This window comes from Eufriesea mexicana, unplaced genomic scaffold, assembly GCF_001483705.2.
Source record: "Eufriesea mexicana isolate 0111107269 unplaced genomic scaffold, ASM148370v2 scaffold1357, whole genome shotgun sequence".
Lineage (NCBI taxonomy): Eukaryota > Metazoa > Arthropoda > Insecta > Hymenoptera > Apidae > Eufriesea > Eufriesea mexicana.
In genome coordinates this window covers 1,737,079-1,750,242 of record NW_016909472.1, presented here as the reverse complement: position 1 = coordinate 1,750,242, position 13,164 = coordinate 1,737,079, and the positions used below count along the sequence as shown (strand labels likewise).

General features: G+C 44.1%; 1 protein-coding gene across 1 annotated transcript in view; it reads right to left on the bottom strand.

Moving 5' to 3' along the window:
* Nucleotides 1-12,773, bottom strand: part of LOC108547993 (dipeptidase 1) — a 158,299-nt gene extending 145,526 nt beyond the window's left edge. The window contains exon 1 of the mRNA XM_017900745.1: nucleotides 12,336-12,773. Coding sequence (XP_017756234.1) covers nucleotides 12,336-12,341 — 6 coding nt within the window. The 5' untranslated portion in view covers nucleotides 12,342-12,773. The remainder of the gene's footprint in view (nucleotides 1-12,335) is intronic.
* Between the last annotated feature and the right edge of the window lie 391 nt (nucleotides 12,774-13,164).

Here is a 13,164-nt window from a genome sequence, read left to right as displayed (position 1 = left end):
TGTACACGACGATTCCGGTCGGGGAATTGAATTTCACCCCGGGGTGAAGGGTGAGGCGTTTAGATTGGCGTGAAATTCCACCGCGTGGAAATCCGCGAAATTCGACGTTACAGTTGTAATGGATTTCCATAATGATGCGCCGCGACGAAAATCTTTTTCCAGGTATATTTCGCGGCCGGCTGCATCTACACGGCCGCGGTTCATGAATAAGTAAGAAAGAACTTTCGAAACAAGTCGACCGAAGGCTACGAAGCACCGTGTGACCCGTCCCGACGATTCCGCAAATTCACTCACTCGGCTCGGCTCTCGCGAGCCAACCCTCTTTATTCTTTCGACCCGCATTCACGCCGTTTCGCTACACCCACCCACGTCGTCCCTTTTTCCCCTTTCTTCGCGATCTTATGATTCCCTGAAAGGGTGTCTTCGAAATTTTCATATATTATGCAAACACCGCGCTCCACCCCCATCCACCCCTTTCTTCCACGCTTTTATTTATCCCGCCACTTACTTCTACCACCACTTCCTCCTGGCAGACGCTCCAGGTGCTCTCCTTCGATCAGCTTTACGGAAAACCGTCACGTACATCTCGCATTTTTCCATGCGAATGCTCGTTTCTATCTGCTAACGAATTTCTCCCCGTTTTGGCTGGTCAGTCGAACGAATTTCGACGCGTTTCTTGGGTCAAGTTACGTATCTTTCGTCTCGTAACACGAAGGGTTCGCGAATTAATTTCGCTATTGTATATGGTAACGAATTAGATCGTTTTATTTTATTATTATTGTAGCGTGGGGGGTCGTCTCCAACGGGGGTTGCGATGATGGGTTGTGTCGTTCCTACGGTGCTGCGGGTTGATATCCCCTTGGTTGTTGCGCGTGAGAGGGTAGCAGGTAGAAGGACGTAGGAAAGGGATGCGTTTCGTCCTGGGCCTATTAGTGGACTCGTCAGTAGGGCTTTCTAGCAGACACTGACTTAGACCAGGGATACTTAGGTAGTATAGGAATTTTTATTTATCGGAGATCGAGGATTCACCGAGGACTTGCGAGAAAGTCCTCAAACCTCCTTAACCCCTTGGCCTACACGGTATCCGCCGATTGCGCGAGCCATAGTAAACAAGAAAGTCCGTCGCGCGCCGTGCCATTCAGCTGTTCAGCCATTTCATCACATGTATATTTCGGCGCAACGAAGTACTACGACTTTGACACCTGCGTATTGTTAATGGCGCAAATTTCTCACCACGAGTCATACTCGTGGTTTCCGCTTATGTCACAAATTTCTTACCACGAGTCAGACTCGTGGTTTCCGCTTATGTCACAAATTTCTTACCACGAGCCTCACTCGTGATTATAGATCAGAGGGTTAAAGTAGGAATTCATTTATTGGCAAAGGTGTGAACCTATTGCTCGCCACAGTAGTTTATATCAATATTTTGCCGTCCTCGAATGCGACACAAACGTGCAGGCTCTGAAATTCCACGTGCAATACGAAGTCGAAAGAAAACAACGAAATTTTTTCGTTTGAAGCTTCGTTCTCGAGAAAATCGAGTTTGAAGATTCGTCAGGTAGACGCGCACTGCGTGACTCCCTACTTAAACTCGATTTTTCTCCAAACCGAGGCGGCTTCAGACGAGAAAACTTTGTTCTACGTTTCAGACTTATTTTTCTACGTAGAATAATATCCCACTGGATCGTGATCCTCTCGGGATATTTTATACCTTAATCGGTCGCGTTCCCCTTGTCGAATCCTTCGGTAAATCTGCACGTTCGAGCTTTCGAGATCGAGCCTTTGAACTTTCGGCGATGTTCGAATCGTGAAGCGGCAATTGTCGATACAAAAGTCGCAGGATATACCAAAGTTGTCTCTCGCATCGCCGAGTGTAATTTCACTTGGGATCCTCTTAGCGAGTGGTTTAATTAGTCCGTTGGTTTCTCATCGAGGTGCCACGCGATCGATTCTAGGGAAAAGACGAACAAAAGACGAGCCTTACACCGCGCTTGTTAGCAAACCCAGCGTATTCGATAATGGCTTCCTCCGATACTCATCGAGCTCCTCTGATTCGGTTATTATTCGTTCGGCCATCGTGTGTACGTTCCCGTGCTCTCTATTATTTCGTTTTCCACCCTAGAACCACCCTTCCCTTTCTCATTACTCTTCGTTATTTCCCGTTAGAGTCACGGCCCGGTTCTCCAATCGAGATCCCGAGACTTTTCAATCGAGTTTCTCTGCCGTAAAATTAAAAATGGAATTCCACCGTGGATATTATATTTTCTCATTATTCCGCCCGCTGTCACTTGCCCTCATGCCATTACCATCTTTCTTACCCCGCCGCGCCGCTCGCAACCCCTTTGCGCGAAAATATTCTCGCCGCTCGCGTAATCACGCGCAATTACGTATTTCGGCGATGGGAAAAATTGCGGTGAAATTTTCGTAAGATAGCAGAGGAAAATTTCTCAAACGTTCGCGGTGCAGGTCGCGGTCGACGCTTTATCACGACCGGTGTGTAATCGAGAACCTGGATTGCGTTTTCGTATTTCTCTAATTCACGCGTTTGCGTCGGTATATTTTTGCGAAATTAAATCGGAGCAGAATGTCGAGTCCAAGTCGATATAGAACGGCAGAGGCTTAAGATTGAAATTAAATTTCCTTCAACGACGTAAACGCGATTTCCTGCTGGGCCCGTTGATGAACACATCGTAGGAACTTCCGTGTCGAAATTCGCATTTTTATTTTCTCAAACGGAAGATTTCAGCGGAACTTTAAATTCGAGGAGTACATTTGAATATTTAATTAAAATCTCCACCACTTTGATCTTCTCTCGCGTTTAACCCTGCCTCGCTTAATGGTAATTTCACTCGAGATGACTCTTCTCGATGGCACAGAAGTATGAAATACGTTGAAAACGTATTCGAACCGCGGTTCTCTGCCTCTCGAGTATTCTTTTGGGAACGAAAACGTATCGGGAAGTATGGCGAATAACGTTTCTCCTCGAAGTATGATTTGTTTTCGATGCTAGTTTTTAAACCTGATTCCATTAAGGGGATTGGATATCCGTATACCTGGATGATTCGTTTTCATCTGATTTCAATCGCCTCGTCTCGAACTCGATTTCGCCTTTTGCTCGGTAATGCGATTTCGTCAGCATTGGTCGAGTAATATCGATCGCGCCAAGGGCGGTCGTACTCGGACTTAAAATGCGGAAGAAATTATCTCGAATATTGCCACGATTATTGGCGCAAATATTAATGTAAGAATAACGCGATGAGACCAACGAGAACCGAATGACTCGCTTTCAAACGCGAAATCGAATATAAGCATCGCGATGTACAACGATACATCGAATCGCCGAGGTAACTTGATTTGGAAATATCTCGAGCGATCGCTAATTTCTGGAACCAACATCCATGTAACAATCCTGCGAGCGAACAAATAGGAAACATTACATCGCGTATTAAATTCAATCGGATATACGTTTCTTGGTAATGAGAATTATATTCGGGTCACGAAGTATCGTCGATATTTATTCAGAGATAAAGGCTTTATTAATCCTCCTACGGGGAAATCCTATTCCAGAATTGTTTGAAGAATGAAACGCACTCATCGTAATAAAAGCACAACAGATAGACGAAATAACTTGTTTAAAATGCTTTCAAATAATTTTATTCTTACCAAAATTCGATATCGAGGTAACGAATACAATAGACTCTATTTGAAACATTGGTAATAATAGAAAGTAGAAAATATTCGTGTAAAAATGAGAAATAATAAATTTCCCTGTAATAATATTTTTATAAAAACGTACACTCGTTTCTTAATCGATATATATTTTTCAATTTTTACAGGAAAATATATCTTATTTTCTCTTTTTGTCTCTTCCTCAAAAAGAATTACCAAGCGACGAGTTCAACCGTTAATTTAGCAAGAAATCTCTGCGACTTAATTCGAAATTGGAAAATAGGTATATTGGAAAGAAAGATGGAGTAAATCCTTCGTCGTGCAATCCCCTTAAACTCGGCCTTTAACGTGTCGAGGATACGCGGCGGACGTTCCCGGCGTTCTTCTTCATTTCTTTCACGTTCCACGGCGATAACTATGGCAAAGTTCGGGGTCACGTTGAACTTTTCAATCGGATCTGATTGCCATGAATTTAAATATTGCCCGTCCCACCATCTCCCCCGCCGTTGTAACGCGAATATTCGGGAAAGTTTTCGCGCGATCCGGACGTTTCAGCCGGTTACAGGATGCTCGTCGCAGTTCTCCGGAGAGCTTGCAAGCGTCCCTCTTATAATCCTTTTCCATCCATTCTACCCTCTTCCATCCCGCTTGCTACTCTCCGTGTCGGGGAAACTTTCTTTTTTCATCGATTAGCATGATTGCATTAAACATGCAAATCCGACAAAAGTGATCGCCCCTGCCTCGGATCACCGGGGGTAAAACCCTCCTTTCGATAATTCGTCAGCCTTTACGCGGGATAATCACGTCGACGCGTGTTCCATTAAAATTATCGAGATCTAGCAGTAAGGGTATTAGCTCGTCATTAGCATCGTGCTGCACTGTTTAATAATTTTCGCTCGACGGACGATATTTCGTTCCATATGGAATTCGTCGATCCGCGAGATTACAATTTCCCATTGATTTTCATCGATTCTTACGTGAAATTCAATTTTACGCAAATACGGAGTAATCGTGGATTTACAATGGCAGAAAGCAGCGAAAGGGTGGAGAATTCTCGCGTTTCATCGAACGAAGCGATACCAATCGCGGGATATCACTCGCGATTTCGATACCAGCGAGAAGCATTCGCGAGATTAGATAAATCGCGAACGAATGGCGAAACGCGTGGCCGGAAATCGCGTGTAAGTACGAGGGTTTATTTTAAATCCCGCGGATTTTATTTCACCGAGTTTCTCCTTTAATACAAACACCGTACTGCAGCATTTCGGTTTTAATAAACATCGAGATTTTCAACTGTTTGTTCGGTAACGGTAATCTTCAGCGTGAATACACTCTGCAAACCAACAGGGGGGCGGACGAATGAACGCTATACAACAACGTGTCCTAACGTTATTAACAACGAGCAATGTCCACGCTAATATGCGCGTACCCTCGATATCGCGAAGCGTGTTTTAACGAACAAAATGAAGAGAGGAAGAGAAAGAGAGAGGAGAGGTTAGTACTTCCCATAAGCGGATAATTGTTATTTATCCACCCCCGGTTTCGTCAATGTTTGCCGGAGGATTTCGATTTATTTTTTCGCTCGCCATAACTGCGCTTTCGTCGTGTTCCTCTGAACAAATCGGCGCGAATGCAACAACGTATAATTTCCGACGACCCAGTTAACTGAAAATGTAAGAGGATTATGAAAACGTGGCCCGCGCACGAATTTTCCACTATTTCCGCGGCGACCGACGTATTAAAGAATCGTTTAATCACGGTCTCGAATGCTACGTCGGTATTAACGATCGCGTCGTTAATTGCGAAAATATCCGAAGAGAATGTCGCTGAATATCCCGGATGTGAGCATCCGTGTATCTCTGCACGGAATTTTATAGAATTCCGCGTGAAAACCTGAATTCCCTGTGATTCGTTAGATCGCGAATAGAGTTGAAGTTGCGGCCAAAAGAACTGAAACTAGAAACGCAAATTCTAGATTATTTCGAATTGAAATTAGAAAGAAGCCATTGAGGAAAGACAAGAGGAGCAATGAAACGGTGGGAGATATTGTTTAAAGGAAACGAGGGAAATAAAAAGAAAAAGAACGTATTGGAAGTAATGGAATTCATTCGGAAGAAGTTGGCGCAATTTGCCAGGGGATCAATGACGGAAGCAGAGATCGGCAATCCGAGTCAGCGAATGATCTACGTCTCGCGAGATATGACTCTCCCTTACTCTATAATATCAATTGGACGTTTGAAAAATTGCGAGTCATAGCGACGAACGAATTCACCAACTATTACGATAAAAATGCAAATGCTCGCGGGTCAGCGTAATTTACAACACGCGTGCATTAACGTATCCTGTCGTATCTGCGCTTGAAATTCAAATTTCAGCGATTCCGCGTATCATTAGAGGCGTTTCTTTTTTCCCATACTCGAGCATGGTCATACCGAATTCCAAACCAGGGGGAAAAACAGGGAATGGAGAAAAAGGGAAAAAACTGTAGCTTTAACGATCGTCTCGCGAGAATTATGTAGCTATTACGTCGAATCGGTTCGATCGCGATGCATTTTTCCGATACCGCGAGAAGCACGTTTCCCGTTCGAATCTCGACGCATTTTCAGCCCGGAAATATCGCGGAAAGCTTCGATTCGTGATACTCGATCGGCTGAAACTTACTCGAGCACGATCGATTCAAGATGATCCACGCGGGCCGCGTTCTAACAACGTTCGATCGGTTCGATCGAACGGAAAGCACGAATACTGATCAACAGGGACACGGATAATTAGAAATGGACATCATTAATTATCGAGGTTGATCGATCGACGTTCCTGCCCCGCGATGCGTACACGGGGCTGAACAAGAACCGGAAATCGAGGTCTGTCGCGAAGGGAAACGCGAAATTTGTGCGACACGTCCGTGGAAATTTATTATAACGCTGCTGCCTGCGATCGACGTGTAAAATTTCACGAGCCATCGTAAACGTTGCACCAGGCAACCGAATAAATCCTTACTCCTGCTATATTAACGCTTTCGCGTTTTTCCCGCGAATTACTTCGTCCCATTATCGGAAACCCCGAGCAATTATTTATTCGCTTATTTATCTATCTTTTTTCTTCCCCTTTGTCGAGATTATTATTCATTCTCGGTTCGCGGAATTTTACGCGCACTGTATTTTCTAGCAATGACAGAAGGGGACGATCGCGATTCCCTTTTTTCGTTTGTTAAATTATTATTCATTTTCTGCGCGTGGAATTTTACGAATTGCCAATTTTCCAGCAATTATAGAGGAGAAAGATTAAAGAGGAGCGATTAAAACGCGAAGATCATTATGCGGCACTGTATAGGCTTGCTTTATTAATGGTACGAATATTTACCTACTACGCAAACATTCATAAATGATTATAATATATATCGAGGAAATTGTCAGCGAACGCGTGTATAAATAATTGCAGAAATTAGAATTTCATCGGCAAGCTCTGCAAAGCGATAGATCCGAGCGTTCGATTTCGCGTCGGATAAATAATCGACGAAATCGTTTCCCGATGATACGAAACAGAGCGCAAAGGGAAGAAAATGACGCGATTCGTCCGTTCCGGATGCAAAGGTCCCGCTCGATGGAAATGTCACAGAAGCTGGTACAAAGGAAAATTTTCGTTTTGTCGAAGCGAAGTGCGTCTGCTCCAAGAATTCCCGTCGACACACTTCCGCGAATACTCTAATTCGATATAGCCAACTCGTGGCTGTATCGCGATTGCCAAACGAAATTCGGCAAGGCAAGTATCTCTTTTTCGAATTACTCTGTGCAAATATTTAATTATATTTGTAAATAAAATAGAAGGCAACAGCGAAACGAGATTGTTGAACGCATGAAAATATTTTCGGTAGACATGTTGTTACTGTACCAATGGTACTGATCAAAAAGGGACGAATTTATCCGAAACAATAAATTATAAATATATTTTCACGATTTTTCTCTTTTTCGTATGGAGCACGGTAAATATCCGAATGTTTGAAAACGGGACATGCTCACAGGTGTGTAACACACGGGATTCGATTATGTCGGCAAAAGGGTGGAAAATATTTCCAACGATATCGAAATTAATAAACGTTCGATCAAAAAATAATTTTATTTCAACGTTTATTCGGAAGTATACGTGTAACATACAAAATATGGAAAAGCAATTTGAATAATATAAATTGCCCGAATAAAACACGTTTAATTCCTCGTGCTCCATCGCGAGGTCCTCCAATTTTTCCACATGAAGTCCCATTTAAGGAACGAGAAAATCCTCAGGACTTCAATCGTTGACTTCGCTCATATTGAACATAAATTTTTATTAAAATCAGAGTCTTTTGATGAAATTTTTCTGAAGTAGCGTCCGATTTTGTTTCGTCATCAACCGTAAATGGTACCATGTCAAAGTATCGCATACGGGAATGTTACGAATCTTTAATACGAAATTATTCAAAAGCGAAGCTCGGTATGAAAACGCATCGTTCTAGGAAGTACCATTTTACCTTTTCCCCGCAGACCCGTGCCTTTTATCTTGTACCAGCAGTTGTCATACCACCAGGTATAAAAGAGAAATTTCACAAACGATAACCGGAACACAGAGATACGAGGCAGGGAAAATATTTTGCTGCCGATAGTGGCGATATTAAAAACTAATGTGCGGCAAGATTAAAGGAAAATAAGGCGTGGTTAAAGAAAAATAATCGTCCCGATGGAACGCGAGCACGTTAATTCCACCATCGACACACGGATCAAAGGGGGGACGGGAAGAGAATTGTCAGTCCGGGAAACGCGTGTCGCTTGGTATTTTCATAGGTTCGTTCGCAGCTAGCTAAGTTTACGAGCGTGTAAGAAAATTGTTTGAAATGACTTGCGCGAGAGCCGACGAGGCTGTCTCGTTTCGTAAATGAGAAATAACGCGGCTGTCATCGCGGAATTCCCCGTGTTTCGCACGAGGTTACCATCGTTTTGTCTCCTCCGGCGTTCACATGGCCAGCGTCCATTGTCGTTCCTCGTTTTCCCTTCTTCTCCTTTCTTTTTCCCCTCCTTTTCCCTGCCATTTTTCCTCTTTCTCCATCGCCGCGAGAATTTCCGAAGCGGAAATCAGCTGGACGATAGCAGGGAAAAATCCATCGAATTTCGAAGATGGATCGCCGCTGGTCCGGGACCACGGGGTTAATCGAACCCTCTGGAAACTCTCGAGTAAACCGAACAGTCGATCGAGCATATTCCCGAGACGTTAACTACGCAATCTTTCAATTAAAAGCTCGCCTGCTGGAAACGGGGTGATTGTTAATCGAATTTGCCGAGTTTCCTCGGTAAACGAAACTTGGAAAGAACTTGTCTCGGAGCCGGTGGCCCGACGCAAACTTCCAACCCTGGCGAGTTGGGGTTGTAGAAGCTGCAGAGCTTCCTTATATGGTTTTGTCTATCGACGAAATTTTTCCCTCCACGAGTTCCACGCTCCTTTCAGTGTTTTGTATAGCGCTTAATACCACCATGTGACTCCGGTAATTGCGGTACCACGAGGTGCATGACGAAAGTTCTCGCGGGATCTTAAGAATCTGTTAACGAGTCGAAATTGGAATTTCGTGGAACTTTGCTTCGGTTATGAGATAAGACGTTTCCTTTCCTGGATTATTTTGTATCATCGGGTTCGTTCGTGCGATATGTACACACGTACGCGAAAAAATATCAAGTTCTAAACACGTTGAATTCGTGTAAATATCGTTTTTCGCAAGCTCGTAATCGTCGAATTGATTTTTCCGATCTCCCGTTTTAATTTATCAGAATAATTGTAAAATAGGGACGTCGAGAGCATACATATCTGTTTATATAAAATAAAAGGGTATATTTAATAATAAAAGTATGACCAGTTGCATTGCACCGGGATAATATCGCTCTCTGTGTTAAAATCGATGAACGGTGCTTCTCGCGGAAGAATATTTAACCCGGCAAATTTGCTCAGCGAATTTAAATATCGTGCAAAATTGTTGGCGACAATTTCAACCGATTATAAAAACAACCAGCAACTCGGAAACATCGACGAATTACGGAAAATAATTTTAAAACAAAGGTGGCGCCAACGTAGCCATAAGCGTGGCAAAAATTAGCGGAATTCGTTGCCAAATTTAATACTCGAGTTATTCGAAATAAAGGGAAATATTTTTCTTTTTACGCAATTTACGAATTATTTTATCAAATTAACAAGTAATTCCAAAAATTGATATTCGATATTTCTGTTTCTCAATTAAATTTCTCAAATCTGGAGTTAGTAAACGCACCGTTGCGAACTTGCTGTTCACAGCAACTTCTCGGAATTTTTGATTCAGAAATTTACAAACACGCGCCATATTTTCGAGTTCCCCGCTCGAAATCGCAGCTGCTTCGCGTTATCGTTCATTTTTCGAGATAATTCGTTACCCCGTGACCGACGAGGGGAAAAAGTTTTGGCGAGATTATTCGTCGACTCGCGAGATTAGCTAGACCTCTGGGCTATCTCGGCGAAGATTTCGGGCGTTTTCCCGTGGAGAAGGCGACTTTCCGACCGAAACAAAGCCGCAGACGGATCGCGTCCCGGTTGATCGATAACAAGAATTAATTTTCCAGTCGCTAGCGATTCCCTCCGACGAAGACAATAAACCCTGCTCGGAAATCGTGACTACGTGAAAATTAGAAGTGCCGTTTCCCTCCTCGTGCCTCGATACCCTCCGATTGATTCCTGTATTTTCCTTGGGAAAACACCAATTAAGCGGCCGCTATCTCGTCATAGATTTAATCGAACCAGCAGGATTTCGTTTACCTCGCAAATACGCGACGATTTTTCTACCACTTCCGAGCGATCGTTTCCGATGTTTAATACCGGAAATTTATATCCATCGGCGAGCTTTGGGTAATTTCAATCTTCCCGGATGAAGATTTTAAATGACGGTTATTGAGATTAATCCTCACGGCAGGAAATTAAAAATGGCGGATACGAGCTTAATTCTCGCGCAAGAAAATTGAGCAACGACGAATTTAATCTTTACGCAGGAAAATTTGTAACGGGGGGGTAGGAGTTTGATATTTTGAAAGTTTAAGAGGCTGGATGCGAGTTTAATTTCCGCGTAGAAAAATTTCAAACGGCGAGTTGAGATTAATTTTCATGGCGGACGATCTTGAATGACGCGTATAAACTTGGCGTTCGTGGAAAATACTGCTGAACGGAGGGAACGAGTTTAATTTTCACAGAAGAAAGGCAAATATGTACCAAGATTGTTATGAAAGGACTAGAAACGTAAGTCATCGAAAATGGCCGCGATAACGAGGATTGCGAGTTGATTTTACGGGAGCTCGTTGTTACGACGAATGAAATATCGGGGTTACATAATAAACGCGAGTATAAATAAACAACGAATGTTAGCGATACCGTGAGATTATGCCGCGAAAGTGGTTGGAATATATTCTCACCCAGAGTTTACGTTGTCGGATAATAATGAAATAACGTCTTTACCAGGAATATATTATGTCCCTTCTATTAACCACGCCATTTTCTGCGCATAATAAATCTCTTAGCACCCTTAGGGCTGCAACTCGCCCTCGCTGACGAAGTCTCTAACAAAGCGAAATTAAATCCACAATTAATGATTCTAAGCTACTTTCGCGAGCTATAATTCTCTTTAAAAATGCTCCTTCCGCCGCGCGATCATCCTCGCGAAATTTATTCTTGAAAGTATATTATCCGGGAACTTCATTCGGGAAAACTTATTCTGGAAAGATTTTCTTGCAAATTATTCTTGCAAATTATTCTTGAAAATGTTCGACGTAAGACGGTGACAACTAAGAGACGCGGGAACGTTAACGAAGCTCGGGAAAATATAGCGCGAGGATGTCCAAGGAGTTGAAATTTATGACGCTGATGTAATGAACTAATTTCCGAGGTTTCTAGCTCCCTCTATACTTTCAGCGTGCTTATCGAGATTCCGCGACTTTTCGGATTAAAAATCCCGGACACGAGCGACGGGAAGCTTCCAGAAGGGCATACAAATTTACAGGGTCGCGATTTCGCTGGGTAAATTCTCAGCGAAACACAGCGCCGCGAGACGACTCGATAATGCGCCTATTATTCACTGACAATCCAATTTGGAAGACACGAGGCGCATCGCGACCCCCGGTGCACTTAATTACTGCACGAAAAACGGTACACGAATAACCGTGAAAAGGACCAAGTTCATCGAAAAAGCGAAAAACTTTATCCGACGTTGAAAAAGGGAAAAGGCATAAATTGATGGGCGAACTAACACGCGGCTAGCACGAGGTAACGGAAAAACACGTCCTATCGGAGGCGAGAGTTTAATCCTGACAGCAGTCACGTGAAAATAATTACAGTCCAAAGCTGCGTGGCCCGTTGAGCGCGCGATAAATCAGCGCGCGCAACGGGTGGGCTTAAACTGTAATACGTAGAGAGCAAACGCGGTAATACAGAAAATTCGCGCTGACGTCCCGTCGAACTTTCGTCTAACTCGCTCGTTTTCCTACTGCACGCTGACCAATCCGGTTCGATCCCGATACGGATCACGTGACAGCGATGCACGAGCTACGTTCCGATGCGAGAGCAGACTATACGCGCGGAACTCGCGGGGCATAAGATATAGAAGTAACTAGGTAAATATTTCACGGTCGACTTACCCTCATGGTCGTAACCTCACATGGTTCCCCCGTTGCCGAAAAACAGCGTGAACCCACGGCGAATCACGAGTCTCGTGGTCGTCACCCATTCGCCATGCCGAAATCTCCGTAAATTGTACGACACTACGACCGAAACGAACTGCGTTGCACTGTCCGAGATTACGTTCCACTTTCACACTGTTGCCCGGGGCCCTTTGTCTCGTGACTATGGGAGAGAGGCGGACGAAGAAGGATGAAGTTCGATAGTTCTTCGCTACGAGGCGTTCGACACTGGCAGAGACGAAAACAGATGCTCGAACGGATAAATAGAATCGCGGAGATGTTTGAACTTGCGACGAGTCGGAAATACGAAACGAAACACCAGATGCGATGCGGAGAAGCGTGGTTGCGATGCTTCTTTCGGAAAAAGGGTACGAACCAGACGAGATGCGAGGTCGTGGCCCGGCAGCCGGCGACTGGCTGCTGCTCGAAAGCTCGCAAGCTCGAACCAGTCGGCCTGGCTAGGCGCAAGCTCCCTACTCAGCCTCCAAAACCCTCCTCCCATGTGGGGCTCCCGATGCCCCTGAATTTCTTCGGCGTGTCACCGCGAAAAATGCTGCTGCGCGCACCGTACACTCGCGCTTCTAACCTCCATTGCCACTCGACCGACGTTCACAAACAGTTTTTGTTGCGTTCATCGTTCAACCCGTTCACCTTTTGTCGCCTGTCACACAACTTCGGGGCTGGATTAACGTGTACGTCTTCTTTCCGTTATCCATCGAGTTCTTGAATACAACTCGAATATAAATTTCACTGGAACAACTCGAATATAAATTTCACTGGAACGACG